The sequence below is a fragment of the Patiria miniata genome, unplaced genomic scaffold (assembly GCF_015706575.1).
Source record: "Patiria miniata isolate m_02_andy unplaced genomic scaffold, ASM1570657v1 HiC_scaffold_22, whole genome shotgun sequence".
Lineage (NCBI taxonomy): Eukaryota > Metazoa > Echinodermata > Asteroidea > Valvatida > Asterinidae > Patiria > Patiria miniata.
In genome coordinates this window covers 12,379,384-12,405,149 of record NW_024037061.1, presented here as the reverse complement: position 1 = coordinate 12,405,149, position 25,766 = coordinate 12,379,384, and the positions used below count along the sequence as shown (strand labels likewise).

At 38.6% G+C, this 25,766-nt stretch overlaps 3 protein-coding genes across 3 annotated transcripts in view; 1 reads left to right on the top strand and 2 right to left on the bottom strand.

The window, feature by feature from the left end:
* The window catches only part of LOC119730086 (HEAT repeat-containing protein 6-like), a 33,799-nt gene extending 23,124 nt beyond the window's left edge, over positions 1-10,675 (bottom strand). The window contains exons 1-4 of the mRNA XM_038202871.1: positions 10,470-10,675; positions 8,813-9,058; positions 7,282-7,397; positions 5,678-5,792 (exon numbers count right to left, since the gene is read on the bottom strand). Of these exons, the coding sequence (XP_038058799.1) occupies positions 5,678-5,792; positions 7,282-7,397; positions 8,813-9,058; positions 10,470-10,643 (651 nt within the window). The 5' untranslated portion in view covers positions 10,644-10,675. The remainder of the gene's footprint in view (positions 1-5,677; positions 5,793-7,281; positions 7,398-8,812; positions 9,059-10,469) is intronic.
* A 188-nt stretch (positions 10,676-10,863) lies between these two features.
* LOC119730884 (2-methoxy-6-polyprenyl-1,4-benzoquinol methylase, mitochondrial-like) lies at positions 10,864-16,461 on the top strand. Its single transcript, XM_038203947.1, has 7 exons — positions 10,864-11,070; positions 12,002-12,151; positions 12,782-13,045; positions 13,393-13,499; positions 14,341-14,429; positions 14,520-14,631; positions 15,695-16,461. The coding sequence occupies exons 1-7, from the start codon at positions 10,881-10,883 to the stop codon at positions 15,794-15,796; spliced, it is 1,014 nt and encodes a 337-aa protein (XP_038059875.1). The 5' UTR covers positions 10,864-10,880; the 3' UTR covers positions 15,797-16,461.
* A 499-nt stretch (positions 16,462-16,960) lies between these two features.
* On the bottom strand, positions 16,961-19,393 carry LOC119730150 (dynein light chain LC6, flagellar outer arm). Its single transcript, XM_038202922.1, has 2 exons — positions 19,299-19,393; positions 16,961-17,295 (listed from the first exon to the last, which is right to left on the bottom strand). The coding sequence occupies exon 2, from the start codon at positions 17,288-17,290 to the stop codon at positions 17,021-17,023; it is 270 nt and encodes an 89-aa protein (XP_038058850.1). The 5' UTR covers positions 17,291-17,295; positions 19,299-19,393; the 3' UTR covers positions 16,961-17,020.
* Between the last annotated feature and the right edge of the window lie 6,373 nt (positions 19,394-25,766).

The window sequence follows — 25,766 nt, the reverse complement described above, 5'->3', positions numbered from 1 at the left end:
ATAAACTAATGGGATTTGCATGTCGAAACCTATTAAATTAATATAAAGAACATCATGCATATTTTTTCCAGGTAGCGAAATGGCTGATATTTTGCCACATTTTAAAGAAGAAATTTGAACTACCGTAAGTGTTGGTCCTCACGGTAGCTATCAAATCATATAGTGTGGCATTTGGCAAACAATAAAATCATGCAACTCGATTAATCCCTGTGAGAATTGTATTTCGTTTTGCTGAAAGAACACTTTTTGTGATCCCTGGACAGAGCTTTAAAACGGTGTTTGTGTTCAAAATTCCATACTAAAAGAAAGCTTAATGACCGGGCTTTCATATCCTAGATTTTGAAAGTGCTACAGGCAAAACGTCATTCAAAAATTAGTCCTGCCATTTGGGTTTCTTTTTTTTTTTACTCACCCTGTAATGAATGTTTGGCCGAGGAGCCATGGTGAATGCAGAATATTGTTTGATTGTGTCTTGCAGTCTGGCAGTGTGTCCAACATTTTGTGAGAATGAAATGTCGATCAGTTGGATGCACGCATCCCAACCCTTGCCATTTCAACCCCCCACCCCCTTCACTTGCACATTTCTCTTACACTACGCACATGCCAATTTCTAATCTTACATTTATTAATCAAACAATTGTTTTAGAAAAAGGAAATAGCTAAATAGATTTCAAACTTTAGCTTCATTTCTTAAAAAGGGGAGAGGAGATTATTCGGATTGTTTATATTTTCAAGAAATTTGCAAGGAAAAACTTAATAGGGACCAGTGGCTTCTTTTGTTCTTTTGTCTATTAACCTGAGCTATCCCTCCAAAGCAAGATTTTGTGTTCCTGCTCAACATTTTGAAAAAGTGTATCTTGGTGTAAAAATGTAACACTCTGATGGGAAATGGAATTAATGTGTTTTACGGTGGAATCTATTCCAAAGTAAAAGAACTTGACGGTCAAAGTTTCATGTTTTTCCTCACAGGGTGACATATATACAGCAGACCATACTCAAAGGTACACAGTCATAATAAAAAAGAAAAGTTGTATTAAAGTTGTTAATTTTTTTTCACTCTTTTTCAACTTTTTCTGAAAGAGCTGTTAATATTTTAGTCAATAATTTCTTCAAGTTCCAATCGACATCATATCCTTCCATTCCTACCTGAAGGTCTTTCTCTGAATGCATTGAATTTACACGGATTTACAAATTAATAAGACCGCTCACAATTTTTGAATATCTGAATAGAAAAAAATCCAACACATATTTGGGTATTTGGTGGATGATCAATAGCTATATGTGAGGCGTTCTGGCAAAATGAGACAGAACTGGGCAGAGGTCGAAATCAGGGTTGGCAGGTATTAGGAAAGAGAATAAAATTCTCCTTAAAACACTGTTTGTTGCACTTCAATTGGACATTGCGTTGACAAGTTACATGGATATTTGAATTTTGCATAAATTATCAACATGTCAAAATAGTAAAATACTATGAAAGGCTGTTGAACTTTTAAGTTTTGTAATCATGAAAATGAAAGATGCTGATTGTTTTTTTCTGTAATAACACTTGAGCTCCACGATTTGTATACTATTTCTTTCAAACATGTGTAGTAAACGTAAAAAGATTACAAATATCAATAAATCTAAAAATAAAAATAATTTTAAAAATCACTCAATTGGGTTTTTTGCATTTTTTCTCCACTACGGCCCATGCCCAGTTCCGTCTCATTTTGCCAAGACGCCTCACATATTTGGCACAGCCCTATGACTTCAAGAAGTTTCCAAATATGAGATTCCATAATCACTACATAAGAAATTCTAACATTCTGTAACCTACGAGTAACTGATGATGCAATACACTTGTTGTATAAGTTGCTGTCATGGTGGTGTTTGCGTTGTACGTACTTTAAAATGTTGAACATGCAGAGGGTTTTTGAGACCTGAAACCACTCAATGTAATATGTCTGCAGCACTTGACATCAATCAGCTTCAAGTATTGCCACATACAAGGCAGAAACATCCACTGAAGTTTAACCAAAGAGGAAGCCTTTAGGTTACTGATTAACACAGCTGGGGAAATGTTCATACACCTGCGTCTGTTTTGGGACATGTGCAAAGACAACGTACATGTAACTCATCATGGATTGAGACCTGTAGACTGTATCATCTGCGCCAACTTTATTTGGATGAAGACTCCTGCCCAAGATCGAAACCTTCTCAGGTCATCCCGGACTACGGACCATTCGGTAGCTAATGTGCAAGGTATCCTCTGGCTTTTTGAAAAGCCGAGTATTTGTTTGGGCAAAACCACTTCAATTTGCCTGTTTGCTGACTGGATTGCTGATCTTGCTCGAGTAGTGTTTCTTCAATTTCAAGAAAATGCTTAGCATTGCTTAGCAATGCAAACATTTTTATGACTTTACAAAAAAGGCAAAAAATAAAATGGAAATTGAACATTTAGAGCTGTGTGAAGAGCATGAAATCCACAATCTCAGTAAAGAGGACGCAGGGCAATGGCTTTATTCTTCAGCAGACTCCGTCATTATTACTGTCATTCTACCAATCATACTAACACTTGGCATCGTCAGTAATCTGACTTTCCTCTTTGTCACAATCCGAATTCCCGAGCTGCGGTCGGCGGTCATAAACATCTACCTTGGAAACCTCGCACTGGCAGATCTGATGTATTTGGTCCTCTCCTCGGCCAATCATGTAAGCCAATATCAGCGGTCTCCTATCTCAACGATAAACCTACAGGGAAATACAACAGCTGGCTGTGTTGTGTACAATATCGCAATCAACGTCGGATACTACACATCTGTTGCGATCGTCACCCTCGTTTCGTTGGAGAGGTATCTGGCGGTGTGCCATCCCATCAAGCACTTGGCGCTACGCAGCAAACGGCGGACCTACCGGCTCCTGGCTGCATGCTGGCTGGTCGGCCTTCTGTTTGCCAGTTTAACCTCGGCCGACAACTCCCAGCCAACGGTGCACTGCTTGCTACGGCCTGTTGGGAATGACTATGGTGAGATTCCGCAAATCGTCACGACATGCGAACCTGCGAACTCCTGGGTGAAAATTTACACCCCTCCCCTGGAGGACATCCCGTGGCTCATTGCGTTGGTCTGCACCTTTTTCATGTACGGCAGGATTGTTGCGAAGATGCACAGGCAAAGGAAGAAGCACGGTAGGAGTGTGACACTGCGTAATCGCGTCGCCCGCATGTTGATTGTTAATGGCGTAATTTTCTTTGTTTGTCAGACCCCTCATCGTGTACTGAACACGACTGCTTGGGCCTGTCATATGGCGAATACCCAGAGTCCATTTTCTGCCTCTGTCACCCACTGGGTTTCGTACTTGCCACAACTAGTGAACACATTCATCAATCCTTTTGTGTATCGAACCATGAACCCACAGTACAGAGCTGCATTTGTGCAGGCATTTCAGTGCAAAGGAAAAAGAAGGCAAAACCGCACCCAACACATCAGAGCCATAACCAACAAATTATGACTGTTACCATTCCTGTATAAATGCCTGTGACACTGACTCAAACATGTGTTTGATTTCTCACATCTTCGGCGCCCAAGGCATTTCAGTCAGGATCCCTTCCTGAGTTCTCCAAACCCACCAACATACAGGAAACCAATGCTGTATTCTTTGTACACTAACTTTGAAAGGGGCATCAACTCCCATGTCAAGAAAGAGTGACTGGGCTTTACCCAACCGTTGGTTCCCATCATGCCTTGCGCGATCTTAACCCCTGGAATGGTGTAATTCAAATATCCCACTATAACTGTATAAGGGAGATTAAAAATTAGGACTGCAGTTGATGCGTTTGTCACAAAGTGATATTTGGTTTTTAATCGAATAAAACTGACAAACACTAATTTATTTTTAGGGGCCTACAATTTCTGAGTTCGGTTAAACTGAAGTGGTTTAGACTTTAGAGAAACACAATTTATTTTCCTTGGGGCCGCCACACCCAACTATTTCTAGAATTAGTTATTGAACCATCAAAGAATGGTGCAGTCAACTCCAGTAGAGTTGCCATTGGTTAGTGTATTGGTACTTTGCATAAATTTAAGTGTTGAATATTTATTTTGCCAAGTGAATGCATTTATTGAATTCTTGGGCCTTAGTCATGTTAGTATGTAGCATTGCTGAAATGTTTTTCTCGGGGTTTATAAGCAAAACGAGTTAGGAATGGGGCAGATTTTGAGATGAGATTCCGAGGAGAGGGCAGAGACCAGCCTCTATGATTTTGAGAAATAATTTGTGAGAAATTGTTGATACGGAGAAGCCAAAGGAGAGGGCTCAGCCAGCCTATGGCATTAGTATATTTTAAGCTTGAGCTAGTGAGAGCCAAGCCGCTTAAACCTTGGACAAGCTAGGAATGGCCCACATTCCTGTAAGTTTATTGCATTATTTGTTTATACAAACCTTAAAATGGATATTTGGCACATTTGTATGTAGAAAGAAGGACAATTTGATATACTTTGCTGAGATTTAACAATCAAATGTTTGTGTTGTTCATATCAGTAAACTTAAAGGAAAATGTAATTATCGGATGAAAAAAGATTGTGTGGATCTGCAAAGAAAATATTCCTGTGATTAGTGCTGATTTATAACAGTTGTGGTTATTGAGACATTGGGAAATGTTATCATTGTAAGCTATTTGTTGGCTAGAATCCACCTAGTAGGAGTATAATTTGGATTGTAATTTCAGAGCTGTTGGGGGTTGAGAATAGTGCAACCTTTGGCCAGAGGACCAGAAGCGATAGGGCCGGACCGCAGCGGCGGACAAGTTACGGACCATCACAAGCGCTTCTGATCCTACCCCAAGATCCCAAGATCAAGATACACCGGGATGGACGCATCGAGAATTTATGATTGTATAAATTGTTGATATTTATTTTGGGGATTTTGAACAATTAGAGACCAAACCTTTGCGTTGAAACGTTGAAATATAAATACATTGTACATAATATAAATTTAAGGAAAAGTGCGTCACGCCCTTATTTTATTTCTGAATGCCATTGGTCAGTTAAATTATCAGGGGACTACTGAAGGTCAAGCTAATAGGTAAGCCATCCCGGAGATGTGACAGCGTTTAACGCGCGACGCAGTGCTTTCAATGTTGAAAGTTTTTTTGTGTAGAATCAATCCTTTCAAAGATGAGATTTCAACATCATGTTGTACTGACCAAGGATTTATATTAAATGGGTGTACCTCTTTCGTGTCTTTTAAAACGCAACATACTTGTATTGTTTGGCGAAAAACAAGGCTTCCAGACTCCATATCATAAAGGCATCACACAGTCTTGAAAAATTGTTCGTACGTGATAACCGAGTGCATATACGGAGTGCAGCCTTCGAAATATGCGCGCAGTACACTCTGATTAGTTAATCATCGTCGTTTATGTATTGTACACGGCCAGGGGTTAGTGAAGGAACGCGCAAGCAGCCCATGCACTCGAGGCTGAGCTCTACCTGCCTAATTAACCGTAAACCTCCGAGATCCTTCAAAATCCTCCAGATTTATTTAATTTTTGTTTGAAGACCCAGAAGGACAAGTATTAATTTTTTTTTTTTTTTTAATTTGAAATTTGAAAAAAAGTAGTTTTCTGTCAATTTCTTTGACAGAAAATGGGGAACCGCCCAACATAGGGCAAAGCCATGGAAAACGGACCAGGTCTTACCCTGAAATGGCCGTAGTCATCAGCACCCTGCGGTTTGGGACTCTGCAGGACTTTCAGCATTGTGTTGTAGCTCGTCTGAAGATACTCAGTGTCAATGACCCCACCTGACTCATCTCTACATAAAGAAAAACCAAGCATTTCAAAATTTACCTCTGAAAATATCTGATTATAGTGAAAATATATTTAAAATTACAACTTCCTGCCATTTAAGAACCACTTGACATTAAATTTTATTCTGGCATATAAGGTCCGATGGTTACCGTGTCAGACTCATGTACGATGGTACATGGGTTCCAACCCTGCCAGGGGGGCATGGTGTTTGTGTTCTCGGGCAAGACATTTTACTACAATTGCCTCCCTCAACCCAGGTGTATATGTTTTGGTGCCTGTGAGGGTAGAGACCAGATCACGCTGATCTCGAACTGCTGCAGAAAAAGGTGTCGTAGCCTGATGAACAGGGGTATCAACTGTGAAGTGCTTTGAGACCGTTGGTACAAAGCGCTATATAATGGTACCACATTATTACATTATTATTATAATTAATGTTAGATAAATACAATAGTAGACACCATCATACCTCAACTATTTAAAAGCACCAGCTGGGTCTATATGTGACCTGTTCTGTCAAAATCAGACTTTTCTGGGCATAAGGTCAAAAATGAGATTGTTGCATAAATATGTTCTGTTTCATTTTAATAGGTGGTTTAATTTTTGAAACCGGTCATTCCTGCGCAAAGTTATGCTATTTTGAAGTTCATTGGGTCGAAAAGTAGAAAACAGAGAAAATGGCCACGAACGTCACAAAACAGACATTTCTTTAACTGATATACCTTAACAAATCATCAAAAATACTATAATTAGAGATCAAATTAGGGTTTCAAACTTTTATAGTATATTTTAGACATGCTCAGGATTACAAATATGCAAAAATTAGAAAATGGAAAAAAATCACCCCCACAGCGTTGTTTGGCCCTATCTCAATTTCAACCTCTGCCCAGAAGCGTCTGCTTTTGACAGAACAGGTCACATATTGTCTAGTAAAGATAACGTAGGCTGTGGACTAGTAAAAAAAAAAAACTTCTAAACTTGTCTGGTTGGCCAGTAAAAATGTACAACCTTACTCTTTAAATTAAGTTAATAAAGCACTTAATTATATACATTGTGCTACATTATTTGAAATACAGTTTGATCGGATAAGCCGTAAAAAGTTTCTAGGTGTGTGGTTTTGAAATATCAATGCAAAATCGAAGATGAACACGAAGGTTATTTCTTCCTGTTTGCTCATTAAAAGCACAGTCAACAATCCCAGTGGGCTGCTAAAAATATTCTAAAATTTTTACTTTGTTCTTCTTCACTAACAAATCCTCCCCCCCCCCCCCCAAATTAAAAAAAAATAGACTTCTATTTACACGGTAGCCTGGTGTCTCATAGACACAATGTTTTGAATCTGGATAAATTGAGTCACCCTGTTTAATTATTTTTATTTATGAGATTTTGGACAAAAACTCTCCAACCATCCAGTGTAAATTTGAACAACCTGGCAAAAACCACACCATGCGGTTCAAGCCAAACGAAATTACTGACATTAGAAAATGCTAATTTACCTCATGCACAGATTGCCAATGCACTGCACCGCGGCTCGTTTGATGTCGTCCTCTGTGGAACTGATCAATTTCAGCAGAAGGCCTTGTGGGCTTGTTCCTAACAGGTGCTTCCAAAACTGAGGAGAAAAATGTCAAAAGATTACGAATCAAATCTACAGCGCTGACAATGGTTGTTTGAATGTAAATTTCTATAGAATTATTCCCCTAACAAAATTCTATTCTAAACCTTTTCACACTGGACATTATTCTTCTCCCTGTCTGAGCACTTTTCTTTCAGAAAACTTCATGTAAAAAATCAATCCATAAAAGACTCCTGCAACTTACAATCCCTAACCCACATCGGGTTTTCTTCACGTACTCTGCTAAATGCAACAAAATCCAACTCAGTTGAAATGAGAATCCCGCTAAATGCAACACAATGCAACAGTGGATTCTGTTGCACTGCCCAGTGAACCCAGTACACACCAGCCTTGGTTGGCACTAAGCAGTTACCGTGTGAAATGCAACAAACTGCAACATTGGATTCTGTTGTATCAGCATTGGCACTATGAGTATATACCCTGCTAAATGCAATAACATGCAACGCAGCACGAGACTCGACTGCTAAATGCAACAAGTGTAACCACTGTTGTTCTTTCTGTTGCATTTAGCAGGGTTAGCGGGGCCTGCAGCAGGGACTTGCAGAAATTACCACTGCGCTGCAGGAGCACCTTTTTGGGGTTACAAAAAAACTTGCTTAAAAACGAGAGCATCATGGGGCCTCAATAATGATAACTGTTGCAGATGACTATTCTCATGGTCTAATAACATGCATTAACTGTGAAGCACTTTGAGGCACCGGTATTACATGTAAGTGCTACATGTACATTAGGCCCGTTCTAGATGTCGTTCTACAGCAGTGCCTAACTCAATTAATATGACTTTCTAAAATTCGCCACAGCAATAGCACGGCGTTAAGAACCATTTAGTTTGGCAAATTGAGTTTGGCACAGCAACACCCTTTAGGGTGATGGGACTGCCGTGCTATCAAACAGCAGTGGCATTGCACTGTTGTAAACGCCATACCATTGCCGCGCCAAACTCAATCCAATTCGAAGTTGGGGCAAACATTTCAGGTATGCGTATGCTCACAATACCCTCTCTCGCATCCACATCACAGGGAGTAAAATTGGCCCGAATATCTTGATATCGCTAAAAGTTCATGGAACTGCTTAAACTGCTTTAACATGGCCAGTTACTGCTGATGCATTAAGGTTCGACTAATCAGCGTTTAGAGCAACTGCTGTGCTGTAGATGAGCTACTACCGTACTCATTTCAATTAAGTTTGGTGCGGCAGTAGCACAGCGTCTAGGACAGGCCTAAGCCCCACATTATCATCATTAAGGACGGTTCAAACTTCATGTAAAAGCAGAAGCGAAGTGAATTTCATGACGTCAGCAACTGAAGTTCCATTGTGACGTTCGTCGTAATCCTAAAGAATACGCTTCACACTGAAATCCGCGTGAGGTACGAACCGGGCTTAATTAATACCTGGGAACATTTGGGGCCGTTCTCGTACACCACTGCCCCTAGAGCCCTCAGGGCCTCCGGCAGTGTCCAGGGCTGGCACTGTCTGATCGCTGAGGTGATGTACTCCAGTAACGTCTCCACTGTGGCCTGGCTCAGCGCCACCTTCTGGTGGGTGATGATGACAATCAGCTGGCATACCTTGGTGACCAGTAGCTCCTCTTGGAGGGGGACCAGCACGCAGGCCTGGCACAGCAGCCGCCCAGGTTCCTGCATGATGAAATTGTTGGGTAAAAACGGTGCAAAATAAATGAGCAGACTGTATCAAAATTATTTCTCTTGTTTCTTGCCAAGAAAGCAGTATATTGGGAATGATAAATCCTTAACTTTCATGGACTTGTCATTTCACAATACTGATTAAACGGGCACTGCCACCATGAGAAGTGAAGTGGGTCTTCACCCGGCTCTTATAGTCAAATTTACAATGAGCGTTTTGAGCTTGGGAAACCTGAGCTAGAAAAATTATTGATGGTACGCCTCCTGAAACAGGTGAGCTTTCAGGAGTGTATCTCTAATGTATTCCGGAAGTTTGTTCCAGATTCTGGGGTTGTATACAGAAAATGATCTACAAATGTATCAGCAAAAGTGACACAATGGGTTCTGGGCTCAACAAAGTGTAGTGAACAGACGGTTGATGATCGAAGTCGTCTCTGTTGAGAACTAATTTGGAGCATGTCCGTGAGGTAAGCGGGAGTTTTTTTCCAGTACGCTTTTAACATAAGAATGATGACCTTGTAGTTGATTCTTTGTGTGATTGGAAGCCAGTGTAATTTGATAAGTTCAGGAGTGATGGAGTCGAACTTCCGTTTGTTTGAAATTACTCTGGCAGCAGATCGCTGAACATTTTCATGCCTCTTTTTCAGTTTCTGACTGATACCAATCAAGAGGCTGTTACAGTAGTCCAGTCGTGATGTCACCAGAGTGTGTACTGCTAACTTGGTGGCCTCCACAGTCAGCAGTTTACGGGCCCTACTGATGTTGATTAGGTGGAAATTTGCAGCTTTGATGATACTGGACACCTGAGCAGACATACATGTACATGTAAACATCCCAGAGTCAAACATGACCCCAAGATTCCTGACATCTATTTTTCGTGTACTTCCGTGTACTTTCCAGGTTCGTTTGCACACATTTGCGTATCTAAATTCCAAAACGAAATTACACATAAAATAGACATCTGAAAAATTATTTTTTTCTACTGCGATAAATAAATGAAGAGGGTGAGTGTGCTTCTAATTCTAAAGCAAAAATAAACTACATAGTACAAATTACAAACAAAGTCTGAATATGAAAATCAAAACTTGACAAAGTTCTACATTTTCGGGTACATGTCCCAAGTGTGGCCTTTAATTTACGGACATGACGGAGGTAGTCCAGTCAATTGGCCACATTATGGGGCTCAGAAGCCCCCCCCCCCCATTCCCAATCCGACCCCGCCCACAGCATTAACAACAAACACAATTGACATATTGACAACTAGCTTGAGTAACACCAGCTGACATGCTCATATTCATTCACATGCTACATGTGAATGAATATAGCATGTCACTTCTCAGCTGGAGTTACTCAAGCTAGGCTAATTAATTGACAACCAGCACTGCAGCATGGCCAGATTATTTACTTGTTCCACGAGGCCCTGCACAGAGTACGCCAGAGAGTTCAACTCATCCAGGAGTGAGTTGAGTTCGTTCTTTTGCTTTTCCCCCGACTCCGAAACCATTGCAAGTAGCCTGGCGGCACAATGACGGTATCTTTGACGCTCCTCCATTGCGAAATCTGCGCTAGCAGACGCCATTTTTCACTCGAACTTATCAAAAATGTTTAGCCTCTCTCATTAATTTCTAAAAGTTGAACTAAAAAAAATTGCAAAATACCATTAGACCTACTAAAATAAAGTTCATAAAGCAATTCAGTTAATTGGAAAGTTTAAATTAACGTTTACGTGAACTTTATTCACAGAAAATGTGTATTAAGTGTTAATAAAATATTAATTACATTTTAGTATAAATGAGAGAGACTATCAATTTCCAAGATGGCAGCGCCCATGGCACTTTGTCGGTCTTGTTTTCGGCATTTTTCTAAACCTACTTTTGCAGTAAGATACTTCCGTACAAGTAGATGTGCTTCGAGTAAAACTTCTAATGATGATGGTGATTATTTGGGAGGGAGGGAAACCCACTTTGGATTCGAGGCTGTGACAGAATCGGAGAAAACAAGGAAAGGTGTGTCATTTGTGTGTATTTTTGTGCTGTGTTAACTTACATATGTATTGTGTACGCACTGATCGAAATTTGAGGAAAATAGTAAATATCAATGCCATTGACATAATGACGCTGGTTACAATACAAATACAACTACAACAGTACAAGTCAATCATCGTGACATTACTATTTTATTGTAATTAATACATTAATAACAATTATAGAATACAACTAGGCCTAGGCCTACTCCGAAGCCCGCGATCTAGCCACTTGGAACACTTGCGCCAAATGTCTGAAATTATGCAACTGAAAGTTCTTATATTTTGGGAGATTATTGTATTGTATGACAACAAGTCGAACTTGAGTGTGCGCAGCATGAAAAGAGTAACAAGTAGGCCCTAATTAACATCAATGATTTGATGGTCATTCACTGCAAAACAAATTGTTGGAAAAATCCGTGCTACTATTGCTATGGCAGTTGACCATCTGGTTCCCTGACTGGACAATATTCGACGTATCAGGATCTTTTGGTCTCGGAACCAGAATGTCAATCGATTGGTTCTCAGACGTTATTTCCCTTTTAACAAAATCATCCGAAGCTGGAAAAGTCTACTTAAAAAAAATCAAAACAAAGTAGCATTTGATTTATAACATAAAAGTAAAGTATACTATTTAAGAGGAGAGGGAAAAACCTATTGAGCTTGTTTAACAGAAGATTTTAAACTGACTAAAAATGCTGATACTAGGATTGGTGTGAGAAATGGAACAAATAATATGGATACTGCATTCTACTCATAACATACTTTTTACTTGATAATTTGTAAGCAGCTACTTGTACTGAAATATAAATATATCATTTCTCATGACTCTCAATCTGAAAGGTAAATGTGTTGCTTCAAATTTTAAAACATATTTTATGATTCCTTGGTTATTTTTTTAATTTTTTTTTCAGTATATGAAGTCTTCAAGAATGTTGCAGGGAACTACGACACTATGAACGATGCAATGAGCCTGGGTATCCACAGGTTATGGAAAGACAGGTTCATGCAGGTTCTGAAACCATCTCAGGGAACGAGGTTGCTGGATGTAGCTGGTGGAACAGGTATACAGAGAGAGTCATGTTTTTGATACACGACCCTGGCCGTAAATTGTGATTGCAGTGTTTGGTGGTCACAATAGTGCATAAATGATGAAATGTTAGGCCTTTAAAATTTACTTACTGTCAGGCTGCAGTTAAGTTATTAATTTGTAAAATTATTATTTCATAACTAACTATGTTTCGATGTTTTCATTTGACATCTGCTTCAGAAGTAATAACTTATGCTAGAAACAAATAGCAGTTCCAAAAAGACAGATATTTTTATAGATGAAACTTCTAGAGCTGGTCTTTTGTATCTCTAGGGGATGTAAACCCTTGTCATAAGAAGACCCCTAATGGCCACTTTGCTAGTCTATAAATACTAAAAAATAGGGGAAAATAAAGTGAAAATGTAATCCACATTGTTTCAACGGAGCCTGCTTCCCTGTTTTTCATAGACAAGAGAAAAAAGATTTATGATGATAAAGAACAAAATGTAATGGTCCAGAATTCATAAAGCACCGGCTTACAGATCTAATGCACTTTTTCTTCCCCCTGTTCATTCACAGTTGCTTTCGCTATCATTTCAAAGACATTTTATTTGTTTGGAAGAAATATAAATATAATAATATTCCTCCGTTGCTTTTTTTATAGGGGACATTGCCTTCCGTTTCATGGACTTCATCAGAAACGCCCAACTCAACAGCATCTCTTCTGCAAGGCAAACCAGGGTGCAGCACGCCGACAACAGCTCATCGTCCGACTCTGAAAGTTCATCCTCTGACTCAGACTCTGACCGTGTTCCAGATAAGGAGAGGTCTGGATGGAGGGATGACACGAGGGTGACTGTCTGTGACATCAACCTGTCAATGCTGCAGGTCGGACAGCAGAGAGCAGAAGAAAGGGGCTTGACAGAAGGTTCGTTGAGTTCTAATCAGTTTGGGGTTTTTTTTAGCAACAAGTTTGAGTGTGAAATATGTGTAACCATAGTTTGACTAACTTCACTCGAACACATGCTGGTCCACTGTAGTTAGAATATTCTTTGACTGGTTGGCACCACCTGACTTAGGTTAGTCACTTTGTTGGTTTAACCACTTGTATCTAGTACAGCAGGGTGCAATTAAACTAAGACATTTTATGATGACATTTTATAATTATTTGACATACTGAAAAGTAGTGCATTCAGTTTCATGACATCTATAATTTGGTACTAGATTGAACTTGCTGGTCAGTATTTCTTTAGTACTTGTCTTCTCCTTTCCAAGGTATTTCATGGGTTGTTGGCAATGCAGAGGAGCTGCCCATCGCAAGCGAGTCAATGGATGCATACACCATAGCATTTGGCATACGAAATGTCACACATATTGAAGAGGTTGGTTGGCTTTTGCTTTTTGTTTAGTTGAAGGACTTCTAGAATTTTTCTTTTTTTTGTTCAGTAAGATGTTACAAACTAGACCCAATATTACTTTGTAACAATAAGGTCTATGTGCCACTCAACGACAAGACTATGATTCATCATAATCATGTAAAACTCCAATAATAAAGTTTTCTCAAGTTTAGACTTTTTAAAGGTATAGTCCACCATTTGTAATTTGTGCATTTTGTTCGTTTGAAGCAACAAACGTGTTAAAAATCTAAAGAAGGGTGCTGAACAACTAACCTGATGAAGTTTCAGCTCAGCTTCAGCTGTATATTTTGAGATAAACAGCATTCTAGGATCTCGATTTCAAATCAAAAGTTGCTGAATCATGTTTTGAATTGGGCCTCAATTCAGCGTCCGAGACACGTTCTCACTGAGCCGATTGTAGCTACGCGATGTCGTGCACCGATCATACGAATTATAGCAGCCGCGCGCGCGTGTGCATCGTGCCAACGCTTGCGCGCGCTTCGCCGAATAAAAAAAATGAATTACTAATGGAAATTTCCAGCGGTGCGTCTTAAGACGCACTGTTGGAAAGGCCTTCTTTCGTTGATTTCTTCAAAATGACAGATGCCAGAAAGAATAATTTCACAGGGCGTTTAGTCCCCTTACTATCTTTCAACCAAGTATGATTGTCAACAATAATTACATCAGTTACTTTTTGGATAGTTGCAAGTGATGGACTATAGCTTAAAAAAAAAAATTGTTTACAATTGCAGCCTGAATTCATGAAATATTCTTGGGTTGTGATATTTTATTCTGAGACTGCTGCACAACTTTGTTTTTGCTGTAGGCTCTCAGTGAGGCACACAGAGTACTTGTTCCTGGAGGACGCTTCATGTGCTTGGAGTTCAGCCAAGTCAGTAACCCACTGCTTAGAAGGTGAGTCTTCAAATTGATGATAAAACATCTACTATTGTAGTTGGAATGCCAAGACTCCTTGTAAATTTCTATCTTTTTTTATACTCCTAGTTTATACGACAGCTACTCCTTCCAAGTTATACCCGTTCTTGGACAAGTCATAGCATCAGACTGGAAGTCATATCAGTATCTTGTGGAGAGCATCAGACAATTTCCAAACCAGGTATGCTCCTTAACTAGTACTTCAATTTAATGAAAATCTAATTGACGAAGTCAACATTTTTTGAAAAGAAAATTGATTAGATTGTTGCAAAACTTTTGTTTTGGGTTACCTATCAAGGTTAAAAAAAATTGATTTAAAAAAAAAAAAAAAAAATATGAACAATTAACTTCCCGACTTTTTTTTTAAGTACCAAGAAAGAGACTCATCATTTACAATTGACCTATCGCGTTAGAATCGCGTTAGAATTGCATCAACGCACAATTACATGATATACAAATGGACGCGCAACGCCCAAAATCTGGGACAAACAAAACTTAGTGTACAAAAATCCATAGGGTTGTCCAAGGGGCGTGGCTAACTCGCAAACGGCGATAGGTCAATTTACATGACATCTGACCCAAATAGTAAAACAGACCTTTTAGTGACATTAAAGCTCAGTTTCAACACAAAATCCACTTTGTGTGAGAAATGATAAAAAGATACTGTTTGAACAAACTTTTTTTTTTTTTAAAGATATAGTCCATCATTTGTAATTTGTGCATTTTGTTCGTTTGAAGCAACAAAAGTGTTCAAAATCTAATGAAGGATACTGAACAACTAAACTAATGAAGTTTCAGCTCAGCTTCAGCTGTATATTTCGAGAAAAACAGCATTCTAGGATCTCAATTTCAAATCAAAAGTTGCTGAATCAAGTTTTGAATTGTTTTGAATTGCAGCTATACGCGATGTCGCGCACTGATCTGACGAATTATAGCAACCGGGCGCGCGTGTGCGTCGTGCCAATGCTTGCGCGCGCTTCGCCGAATAACAAAACGAACTACTAATTTAAATTCCCTACGGTGCGTCTTAAGACTTTCTTTCGTTGATTACTTTAAAATGACAGCTTGCCAGAAAGAATAATTTCACAGGAAGTTTAGTCCACTTACTATCTTTCAACCAAGTATTTTTTTCAACAATGACTACGCCAGTTACTTTTCGGATGGCTGCAAATGATGGACTATAGCTTTAAGAATTGATTTCAAAAACTAAAGTGTAATATCCTGGATTTGTTTGTTTTATTTAGGAGGAGTTTGCAGCAATGATCCGAGATGCAGGATTCTCAATGGTAACTTATGAAAACCTTTCAGTCGGGATTGCTGCCGTACACTCTGGTTTTAAATTATGAGACTGGAAATATTTTTTTTTTAACTGTCAACAACTTGTTAGTCAATTGAAACAAGTTTTATTGCACAACAATAATAGCAGGCTAAAAATATCACATTTTTATGGAAAACCATCAATTATCCAAACATCAGAAACACATTGCATTGCAATAACATTATGGCTGGAACTTGTTGGAATAGTATCAGGATTCATTTAGGAATACATGTATAATGATTGAACAATACTTTCAAAGAAAAAGTCAGTGATGTGTGTCTATTCTAAATTGCTATTATTGGAAAAGTGGCACCTAGATTGGTATAAGAGCTTTGAAAGTTTGAATTTCAAAATGCTAATTTGGACTACAGTTGTGGCAACTATAAATATACCTTTCTGAGACAATTACATTTTTTAAAGTATTTATAAAGAAATTCATTGTTTTCAAGTTTTTTTAAATTTTAATCTAAGACGTCAGGAATTAACAAAGGATTACCATTCCGCATTTAGAAACTAAATCCTGTGAACTCTGAAAACAAAGCAAGGTTAGATCTATAAGCTGACATGAATTTTATGAACTCATCTTAGGAATTTACAAAGGGCTAATTTGAGGAACAAATTACGAAAGACCCAAATCTTGGAATGAATGTTTTTTTTTAGTAAACCTGAAATAAAGAAAGTAATGCCATATCATGCAGTGTCTGTGTGTTCTGTTTGTGAATAGTTATTAATCAAATGCATACCTGTCAGCGGTCTCACGAGGCATACCTCAAAGTAGCACTTCCCACACTGAATGGGAAAGTTTAGAATACACCCCCCCCCCAATCATTCTGGTATGTAAATACATAATCATTCAGTATGTGCTGCATGGAAAATCGTAATCATTTTACCTGCCCGTAGTCTTACACTTTACAGGAAAGTTTCTCCATCCTTAACTGTTTTAATTATCCCACCCTGAATGAAAACCTTGGTGAGACTGCTGATATGTGTGGTAAAAATGGTATTAAGATAATTTTTGTTATAGTCTACTCGCAATAGTGACGGGTAAGAAAAGTATCAAAAGCTGATGAGATGAGGCATAAAGATGATATAAATACATCCTCTCAGCATGAGCAGTGATGAGTATATCTTGTACATCAATTATCAAGATATGTTGCTGGTTTTTGTAAATTGGAACAATCATTTGTGCCTTCAAAAAGATGCTTTTGCATTCAAACAAAAACAAGTCGCAAGGAACACATCAAATGCAGTTTCATCCTGATTTGTAGAGCAGCACAGCCACTTGGCCGAGGTAGAAGTAGATGAAGTGCTTGGTCTCGTGCGTGACGTAGCTGCCGAAGTTCCTTCCCACAATGCAGTGCCAGGTGGGGTTGTACTTCTTGTCGAACTCCTTCTTGATGTAGGCAGCGATGTCCTTCTCAATGTTGAATTTCTCCAGGGCTTGGGTGGCACAGTCCACTGCATCCTGCTGCATGTCTTCGGACATGTCGGCATTCTTGATGACGGCTTTCCTCTCGGACATGATGTCTGTTTGAACAATATAAACTAACTGTTAACTATTTCAAAGTTGTAAAAATGACAAATGGACTAGGGCCTATTTTAGGACCTCTGACTTGATCCTAGTAGGAGAATCTTTCTCAAAGAGAGGCAAACTTATTAGGCCTAGGACTATGAATTTTTTTTTTTCAATTGGGCCTAGGGCCTACCCAGCTCCACAAGTATGGCCCGGATATTGCTGAGCTGTGTCCTTGGGCAGCGCAGCAATAGGCTATGTGAGGCTGGAGTGTAGGCCACAGCAAAAGTGGGCATACCACCTACCTAGCAAAAGTGGGCAAAAGAAATCAAGTTCACAGGCAAAAATAGCTGGAGTTACCCAGCCCTGAGTTTTATCATTGGGTTGTCTATTAGGGCTGGAGCAAATTTTTCTCAAAACTTGTAGTATTTGCAAAAAAAATTTGAAAAATGTTCAATTTTGTCCCCATTACACACTAATTGCAACTGCAACTCACCCCAAACTTGCCTGGAATAACCATTACACAGGTCCTTGAAGTAAAAAACGATCCACGATGAAGATTCAGCCTCCAATTGCAGTGAAAACAGGAGGAATAACCGCTAACTTGACAACCTTGCTGGATTGGCCAGGACCGCTATTGGTTTGTGCACAAAAAAAATTGTGTACAATGAATGGCGGTCGATTACCATGCACGTACAGCTCGCTGGTACTAGGCGTTTTTGCGGTCGGTGCATGACGTGACGCGGAAGCGTAATACCCGATGACTGTTTCATGCATTAATAAGAGGTTCACTCGCATCACAGTGCGGTACTGGAACGGCAGTAACACTGCACTATGAATGCACGATAGCCGGCCAACTCGACGGTTGCCGTTCCAGTACCGCACTGTGATGCGAGTGAACCTCTTATTAATGCATGAAACAGTCATCGGGTATTACGCTTCCGCGTCACGTCATGCACCGACCGCAAAAACGCCTAGTACCAGCGAGCTGTACGTGCATGGTAATCGACCGCCATTCATTGTACACAATTTTTTTTGTGCACAAACCAATAGCGGTCCTGGCCAATCCAGCAAGGTTGTCAAGTTAGCGGTTATTCCTCCTGTTTTCACTGCAATTGGAGGCTGAATCTTCATCGTGGATCGTTTTTTACTTCAAGGACCTGTGTAATGGTTATTCCAGGCAAGTTTGGGGTGAGTTGCAGTTGCAATTAGTGTGTAATGGGGACAAAATTGAACATTTTTCAAATTTTTTTTGCAAATACTACAAGTTTTGAGAAAAATTTGCTCCAGCCCTAATAGACAACCCAATGATAAAACTCAGGGCTGGGTAACTCCAGCTAAGGCAAAAATAAGACTTGTAAAACTTGTAGTTAAAGTAACAGGAAAATTGTACTTCGGAGGTCTAGGACTGCCTTCTTTGGGATCCCAAGAAACCAGCCACAGGCCTAAAAAACAACATTAGACCTTATATTAGCTGCTTAGCCATGTTACCATGGTTACTGTTACTATAAAGTGTTACCTAGCCCTATTTCTATGGTCTCGCACTGGACATGCTGGAGTAGACTCTGTGCACAGAGTAGGGCTAAGCAGCAGCTGAGCCTAGCTGGTTTGCTCGAGTAAACGTTAGCCTTAAGCAAGTTATAGTTTGGCTGCCTACAAGGACGGATCCAGAACACAATTTTAGGGGGGCCAAAAACATTTTTGGTCCTCCAAAAAGTGGGCCAAAAAAAATACGGCGAGGGGTTCGGGGCCCGCTATTTAAGGGCCCCGAAAAAAAATTGGATTCTAGATGCTCTCTGAGACTCTGGACTGGTGCGATATGAGGCAATTTCTGACCGCTTTAACAATTTTTTTTGAGTAAAAAAAAGATGGTGGTGTAGGCCTAGTAGTAATAGTATTGTAGTAAAACTAGCCTTGCTTCAGCACCTGTTAATGTTGTTTTAGATAGCTGGAATATTTGTGTTTATAGCGAGAAAATAATTCTTCCTCTTTACAACCCAAGCATTGCCAAGCCTACCTGCTGTTGTTGAGCCTGGTTTTAAGTTTCAGGCAAGTTTCCTCGAGCTTTTTTTCCCCTCTCACGAAAATTCGCAAGGTCGATGCCACAGCTTCTCGTCCACAGTTCGCCGGTGACAGTTTCTTGTTCAAGGGTAATCTTGTTGGCGAAATTTTAAGATATGGTAGTTTATTTGAGGTGAGGCGTCTTATTCCTAAATCCCGCGTTCGACGTCTTGCCAAAGTTATCGAAGATTTATAAATCACGTCTACGTCTCCGTACCGTACCGTCAATATAAATTTAGTCAAATGAAAACACAGCTGAGCGAGCTAGCTAGCCAGCTGCGCGCGCGCGTGGTTTGGGTTTGACGCTTGCAGTTGTGCGTGCATTTCGATTGGCTAAAAGTTTAAGAACTGAATATCATTGGTCGAACGCTCAGCATGTTTACGGCAGCTGCATTCCACTCAGACTAGGGTCATTCGTTGATTGGATAATAATTTTCAAAGCGTGTCGTCGATTGGATGAAAGTTAATGATACTACGGCAGCTTGATCGCATTGGAAACAGCTGGCCTAAGAGGGCGCTAGACTAGCTTCTAATCATTGATCTCCATATACACAGACTGGATAGGACATCGCGCCGTGTTTGTGCACGAATGCGCGGCCGAACAATGGCGGCGCGTTTACTGTCAGACGGGTAAACGCGCATTGTGCTTTCACTTTGTTTACTTTGGAAAATGGATTGTTTAGTGAAATTTTTCAAACAGGAGGGAGTTCAAGCGCTCCTCCAAAACAATCTTAAAAAAACACTGAACGATGAAGAGTTACCCTCCAAACAGCTTTTCCACACTTTCTTGATATACACTTTCTTATTATGCATTTTCGAAATTCAAGAACCCCCCATTTCCTTTTCCCTTATTTTTTTTAAAAATCCCTTCCCCTCCCAAAAATGATTGTAAGTAAATTGCCATTTCATTTTTGGCACATTGGTCATTAGAGCACACTGAATTACTCCATCAACGAAATGAATAATTGTATTAATAATATGCTGGAATGACATCATATTTTTTTAACTGAACACTCACACGAGAAATTGTATGGAGATTCATTCAAATGATTGATATATTTATTAAAAAACCTGAACATAAACCAGTTACAATCTAAAAGGAAAAAAAACCCCTTAATTTTACAAAGTAATCAGTAAAAACTTCTTCCCGTCCCTAGATTGATCAGGGAATGACATCGTTTACCTCTTTGTGATATTGTGTGAAAGGAGATGAATCACAAACCAAAATAGTACTATACTAATTTTGTCAAAGAAAAATTCAAGCTACGCACGGTCTTGCAATTAAATGTTTAGCTATACTTCTGAAAATAAATATAATTACTTGTAAGTGTAATGGGAATCGTTTTTGTGAGCGAATATGACGGTGTTTATGGCTATAGCTAGTAATCTTATATAACAGCGTACACAACATAATTTCAAACCGTAAAAGTACTCATTGCTTTCTTCACCATACAAATTGTCAATAATGTGACAGTCATCTTGGGAGCTTATAAAAATACTTGCGTTGAACTCCACAGCTTCTTTCCAAAACCAAAAATCAATCAATGTTAACAGTTCCACATCGTAAAAATTGATTAAGTCAAACGCTCAGATGCTTATCACATCGCATGTTCCATTCAGTGGATAATACAGTCGATTCCATCCCTCCGTGAAGTTCTCCATTTTCGTCCGGCTCGGTCCTGCAGCTGGTGGTTTTTGCTATATGGCTTTGCTGAAGTTCTTTGTTTGATATGAAGGTCAATCGGCCAGTTGTGCAGTAAGTTAGCATAAACCATCTCCTCGGTTTCTCTTTATAAAGAAAAGAATAGAAACATTTCGGTAGGCGTTAAGCCAAGGCAGACATAATTCAATCAGATTTTGCATATAAAAGTTATTCGAATAAACTATCTTAAACAAGTCAACTTTTGTTCATTGCCATTGCCGGGTCAATCATGCACGTTTATGCCTATGTCTTTTAAAGAAAAATGATGCCGACCGTTGAGCATGACAGGCCTAGATCGCATGGAATTTGAACAGAATATCTCGCTAGCTACCACACAGGCCCGTCCCCTCAAACTCAGAGCGACATAATTCGCTTTGTCATTCCCATGTTCATATTCCTCCATGCCATGTTGTATAGGCCTCGTTAAAAAACAACTTACTTGCGAATAATTGTCCTATTCTTCAACGCTCCTTACTTGCCGACTCCAGCAATCCAATGCTGCGCACACCTTGATTATACTCCTCGTCGATTTTGATCAATTTAGATCTCTGTTTCTTTTATTCTTTCAAAAATGACAACGAAACCGAAGAAAACCCAACTTCATTTTTAATCCTCCGTTCGAAAGTGTACACAACTCGAATGCGAAATTGTGTTCTTTACCCTTTTCAAAATACGCGCGCGCGGACGCACGTTCGTACGCGATGTCCTATCCAGTCTGTGTATATATGGAGATCAATGCTTCTAATCTACACTTGCGAATTGCGGATTTAACAGTGCAAGCATTAAGGACACCCGCGCCCCTTAAAAAAATCAATTGCTTAGAAATAGAGGTCAATAAAAGAAACAAAACAACCCACTTCTGGCGACCAGACTAGCCAACTGTAAAGTTTGCGCCAGTCTCACACTGGAAATAACAATGCGGTACTTTTTTTTCTCTTCAACAATAGCTTTTATTTAATGTTCATTTCAAAGGCCAGTAATTGTTTTACACCGATTTGTTTTTGTATATTTGCAGCCAATAAATACGATAATCAGAAACTGGTTGCATCATGCTTTGTAATGGACTGAAAAGAAATGATAAAAATATGGTCCAGTGAACTCGCTTAAATAACACTGAATGTGCCGAAGTTTAAATAAATAAGGAATACAAGTTTAAGTAAACAGGAAATTTGCTAAATTTAAATCACGTTCTTTACACATAGATGGATACTTGTAAAATGACCGTGGTTTTTTTTTTTTTTGGAATGTGATTTTCTTTTCAAATTTTGGCCCAAAGTAATATATTCCGACTTATCAATTCAGGTTTGCTTAAAGATATACTCAGGAATGGGAAAGACTTGCATACGTGAATACAAAAACTGTTTCCGGATAATTAAATAAAATGTCTGCATAAATAAACTTCCATTTAAGTATGTTTGTATAGCCAATGTAAAATCTGAAGACCAAATTATGGTATTGACGTTCAAAAAACTTTGAAGTTCTACTCATATATTTTGGAAATACAGCATTTCTTAATATATCTACTTCAGTGACAACGCTATAGGTATACGAGTATAAAAAATAATACAACTTGAAACGAAAAACAACACACCGCAATAATGAAACCTCTTATATGAACAAAATATATCCACAAATACACTCGAAATATTCACAACTATGTTTCTCTCACAGGCAAATTAATAAAATAAAACACTTCTGTAAGTATCTGGTTAAAACAAACCGCCCACAAAACCTATAAACATCTATCAAGAAAGCTCAAATAGTAAGCATTGTAAGTACCCTAAGAAAATTATGTCAACCCCTTTAAGATGGACCGACGTGTTACTTTCTGCTATTTTGCATTTAAGATCATGGCTTGCATTTAAACACAGTTTCTTTTGTTTAGGCCCTACTGTTTTTCTCAAAACAGACGCAAAAATGGTTTAATGTTTACTAAATATAGTTACAATAAAACTTTTGAAAGACAAATTGAAAAAAAAACCACACAAATATTAGGAAGGTTTGCATAATACAATTACAACTAGTCGACCAGATTACCATCCAATCAAAAGCCTGTTATAGATCACATGACTAGCAAATACCACTTGCTGCACTAATTGGACAGAGATATGCATTTCAAATGGAAGTAGTCAAGATGTAAAAGAATTTGTCACTTTTTAAAGGGAAAAATTGAAGGAACTGAAGTTGTTGAACGTGCAACCGCCAGATACTGGCAAAGTAAACGCATCTATATACATGAATACATGTTAAGTTTTATCATATTTAGTACAATGCCACTGATTGGTGGACTTTTTAAGCATATAAGCCACAGGAATCATACAGCCAATGAGAAGTGCAGTTATATGGACAAGATCACAATTTCTGTTTCATCTAAATATGAATAATACTGATTTTAAAATAAACTTGCGCTTACTTTGACTTTCGTTTTTTCCTGCCTACATATATGTACTGCTCTTTGATGTTGGAACTTTTGATTCAGTCTTTTACATTATTTTACATAATTCTGAAAATACAAATATTTTAATATTCTTCACATGAGGGTACACAAATCCAGGAAAAAATTGTTAATCATCCGAACAATAAACAGTAATATCAAATTCAAAAAGCAAGCACAAGTTGTAGAGTTGCTTTTCGGCTATATGAAAAAAAAAAATCTGTTATTGCCTTCACAAGTTCTACAATATTAATGGGAAAATGGAATGCAAGTGTTTCTTTTAAAAGGGTTAATGTTTAACACCGTGTTAACTAATCTAATTCTAGAAGGAATGGATTATTTCTTGGTTAATTCACATGCAAATAAATTTTGATACAAAATGTATGGACAGTTTTTATTACAGTAACTTTAAGCACCACTGCAGCAAATAAAAAAAAAAAAAAAAAAAAAACAATCATCTTATCCAGATATTTCTTGACTCTTCCATGATCCACATAAAGTTTGATTAATTTACAGAATGGCAGTCTCTGAATACAGGAATTCATTCAGACATATACCTATTATAAATTATATACACCAAACGGTCTTTCTAGAGCTTATTCTCATAGAAAGAAAAATGTTCACAATGGTGGTTTTTTTGGTTAGAAACGGTGACTCGCCAGAGAGTATGGCTCTGTTGTAGATGCTGGTCATGACCATATGTCATTCATAGAAATGTTGCCAGTCATTTGTGGCCTGTCCCTACGAAATGAGCTTAAAGTTGGAAACTGCCATTTTGCAGTACAGTGGGATAAAACCAAAAGTTGAAGCGGAGATGGATTTTGTTTGCATGTGAACCTCAATCTGTAAGTCCTTTTTTTACTTTGCTCACATTTTTTTGTTTGTCAAATATTTGTATGCCTATTTTCTTCCCTTTTTGTTGACTGTTCACTTACTTTAACACAACTGCAGGATTTTTAAATGTCATGTTCTCAAGAATCAGTTTTACAACTTCAAATAACTTGGTGGTCTATATTTATTGAACTCAGTGCCCCTTAATCAAAAATCAAACACTTTCGATCTCAGGCTGTGCTCTGTGGTCATATATGGGTCGATGTGGCCGGCAGCCATAGGCGCCTTTACGTGCCAGCGGCCCGACCACGTTGTAGCCGCATCCTTCACAATTCAGCATACCAGCTGCGAGTAAGGATGATTAGCCTCCCAAATTATTATTATTATTATAATGTTGTATACCTTTTGAAAGCTCTTGATCTACAGAATCCAGATAATATCTAAATTCTTAAAAACTTTGACTTTAAGCTCATTATGTGATGACAGGCCACACTTAATCCCATTTCAACTATAGAATAATCAATATTTTTACTTTGAGGCTCAGACAAGAGAACTTCCAACTTTTCCCAAATTTCACCATGTACATGTACATGCATACTGCAATGATACATGTAAATGGCTCGAAAATCTGGAAGTTTGAAAAGTCTTCTTCAATCCAAGAGCCACGAGGCAAGTGGAATTTCCAGCAAAGCCGACTCTTCTAAACATGGAAACCCTTTATTATTTTCTTCCCTGCAAACAATTATGAACATTTTTTCTTCTTCAAACACTACTTGGTGCCCGCAAGTCCAAATTACAATCACATTTCTTTTTCTAGCTGAAGAAAAGCTCCACATTTACTGTCACATAGCCTCAAATTTTCAGCCTTTATAATCTCAAATCAATATTTTTTTTTAATGATATGTACTTTCTTGAAAATAAATTTCTACATACACCAACTTTTCTATTTCTATATATTCTAAAATACAATGAAACACAGCTTAAAGGGAAGATACAACATTTGCAAACATCAAAAAACGAAATGATCAAATTATCACGAAATACCTTAGTGAATTGTTAGGGAATGACAGTCTAAAGCATCCTTTAAAATTGTGGCTCCTGGTGTGCTGACATTTTGAAGAAAAGCTGCATTTTTCCAACGCTGGTCGGCCGACCAGCGCTGGAGAAAAACTGACTTTTTTCCAACAACTGTTCCTAATTTTTCATATTTAGTTATTCTGACTTTTCTTTGCAATTGATTACACACCTATGAAGAGGTACAAGCCTGCTAGAGTGATTCTCTGACCTTACAATTCCCCAAAGTGAATTAATTGCTCCATTTCATCTTAAGTGGGGTCAGGGAACCAGACTACAAGAACATGATAGGGTTTCTTTGTTTTTCCAGCATCTACAAGCCCAAAACGTGAAACAAGTCAGTTAAACAATATTTTCTCTAACATACTAATCCTCCAAATCCA

What these genes read in the sequence shown, in the direction of transcription:
- LOC119730884 (XM_038203947.1), top strand. Translation starts at nt 10,881, where the DNA reads ATGGCAGCGCCCATGGCACTTTGTCGGTCTTGTTTTCGGCATTTTTCT. An exon ending in ATCGGAGAAAACAAGGAAAG is followed by an intron (nt 11,071 to 12,001) that starts GTGTGTCATTTG and finishes TTTTTTTTTCAG; the next exon opens with TATATGAAGTCTTCAAGAAT. An exon ending in ATGTCACACATATTGAAGAG is followed by an intron (nt 13,500 to 14,340) that starts GTTGGTTGGCTT and finishes TTTTTGCTGTAG; the next exon opens with GCTCTCAGTGAGGCACACAG.
- LOC119730150 (XM_038202922.1), bottom strand. Translation starts at nt 17,290, where the DNA reads ATGTCCGAGAGGAAAGCCGTCATCAAGAATGCCGACATGTCCGAAGAC.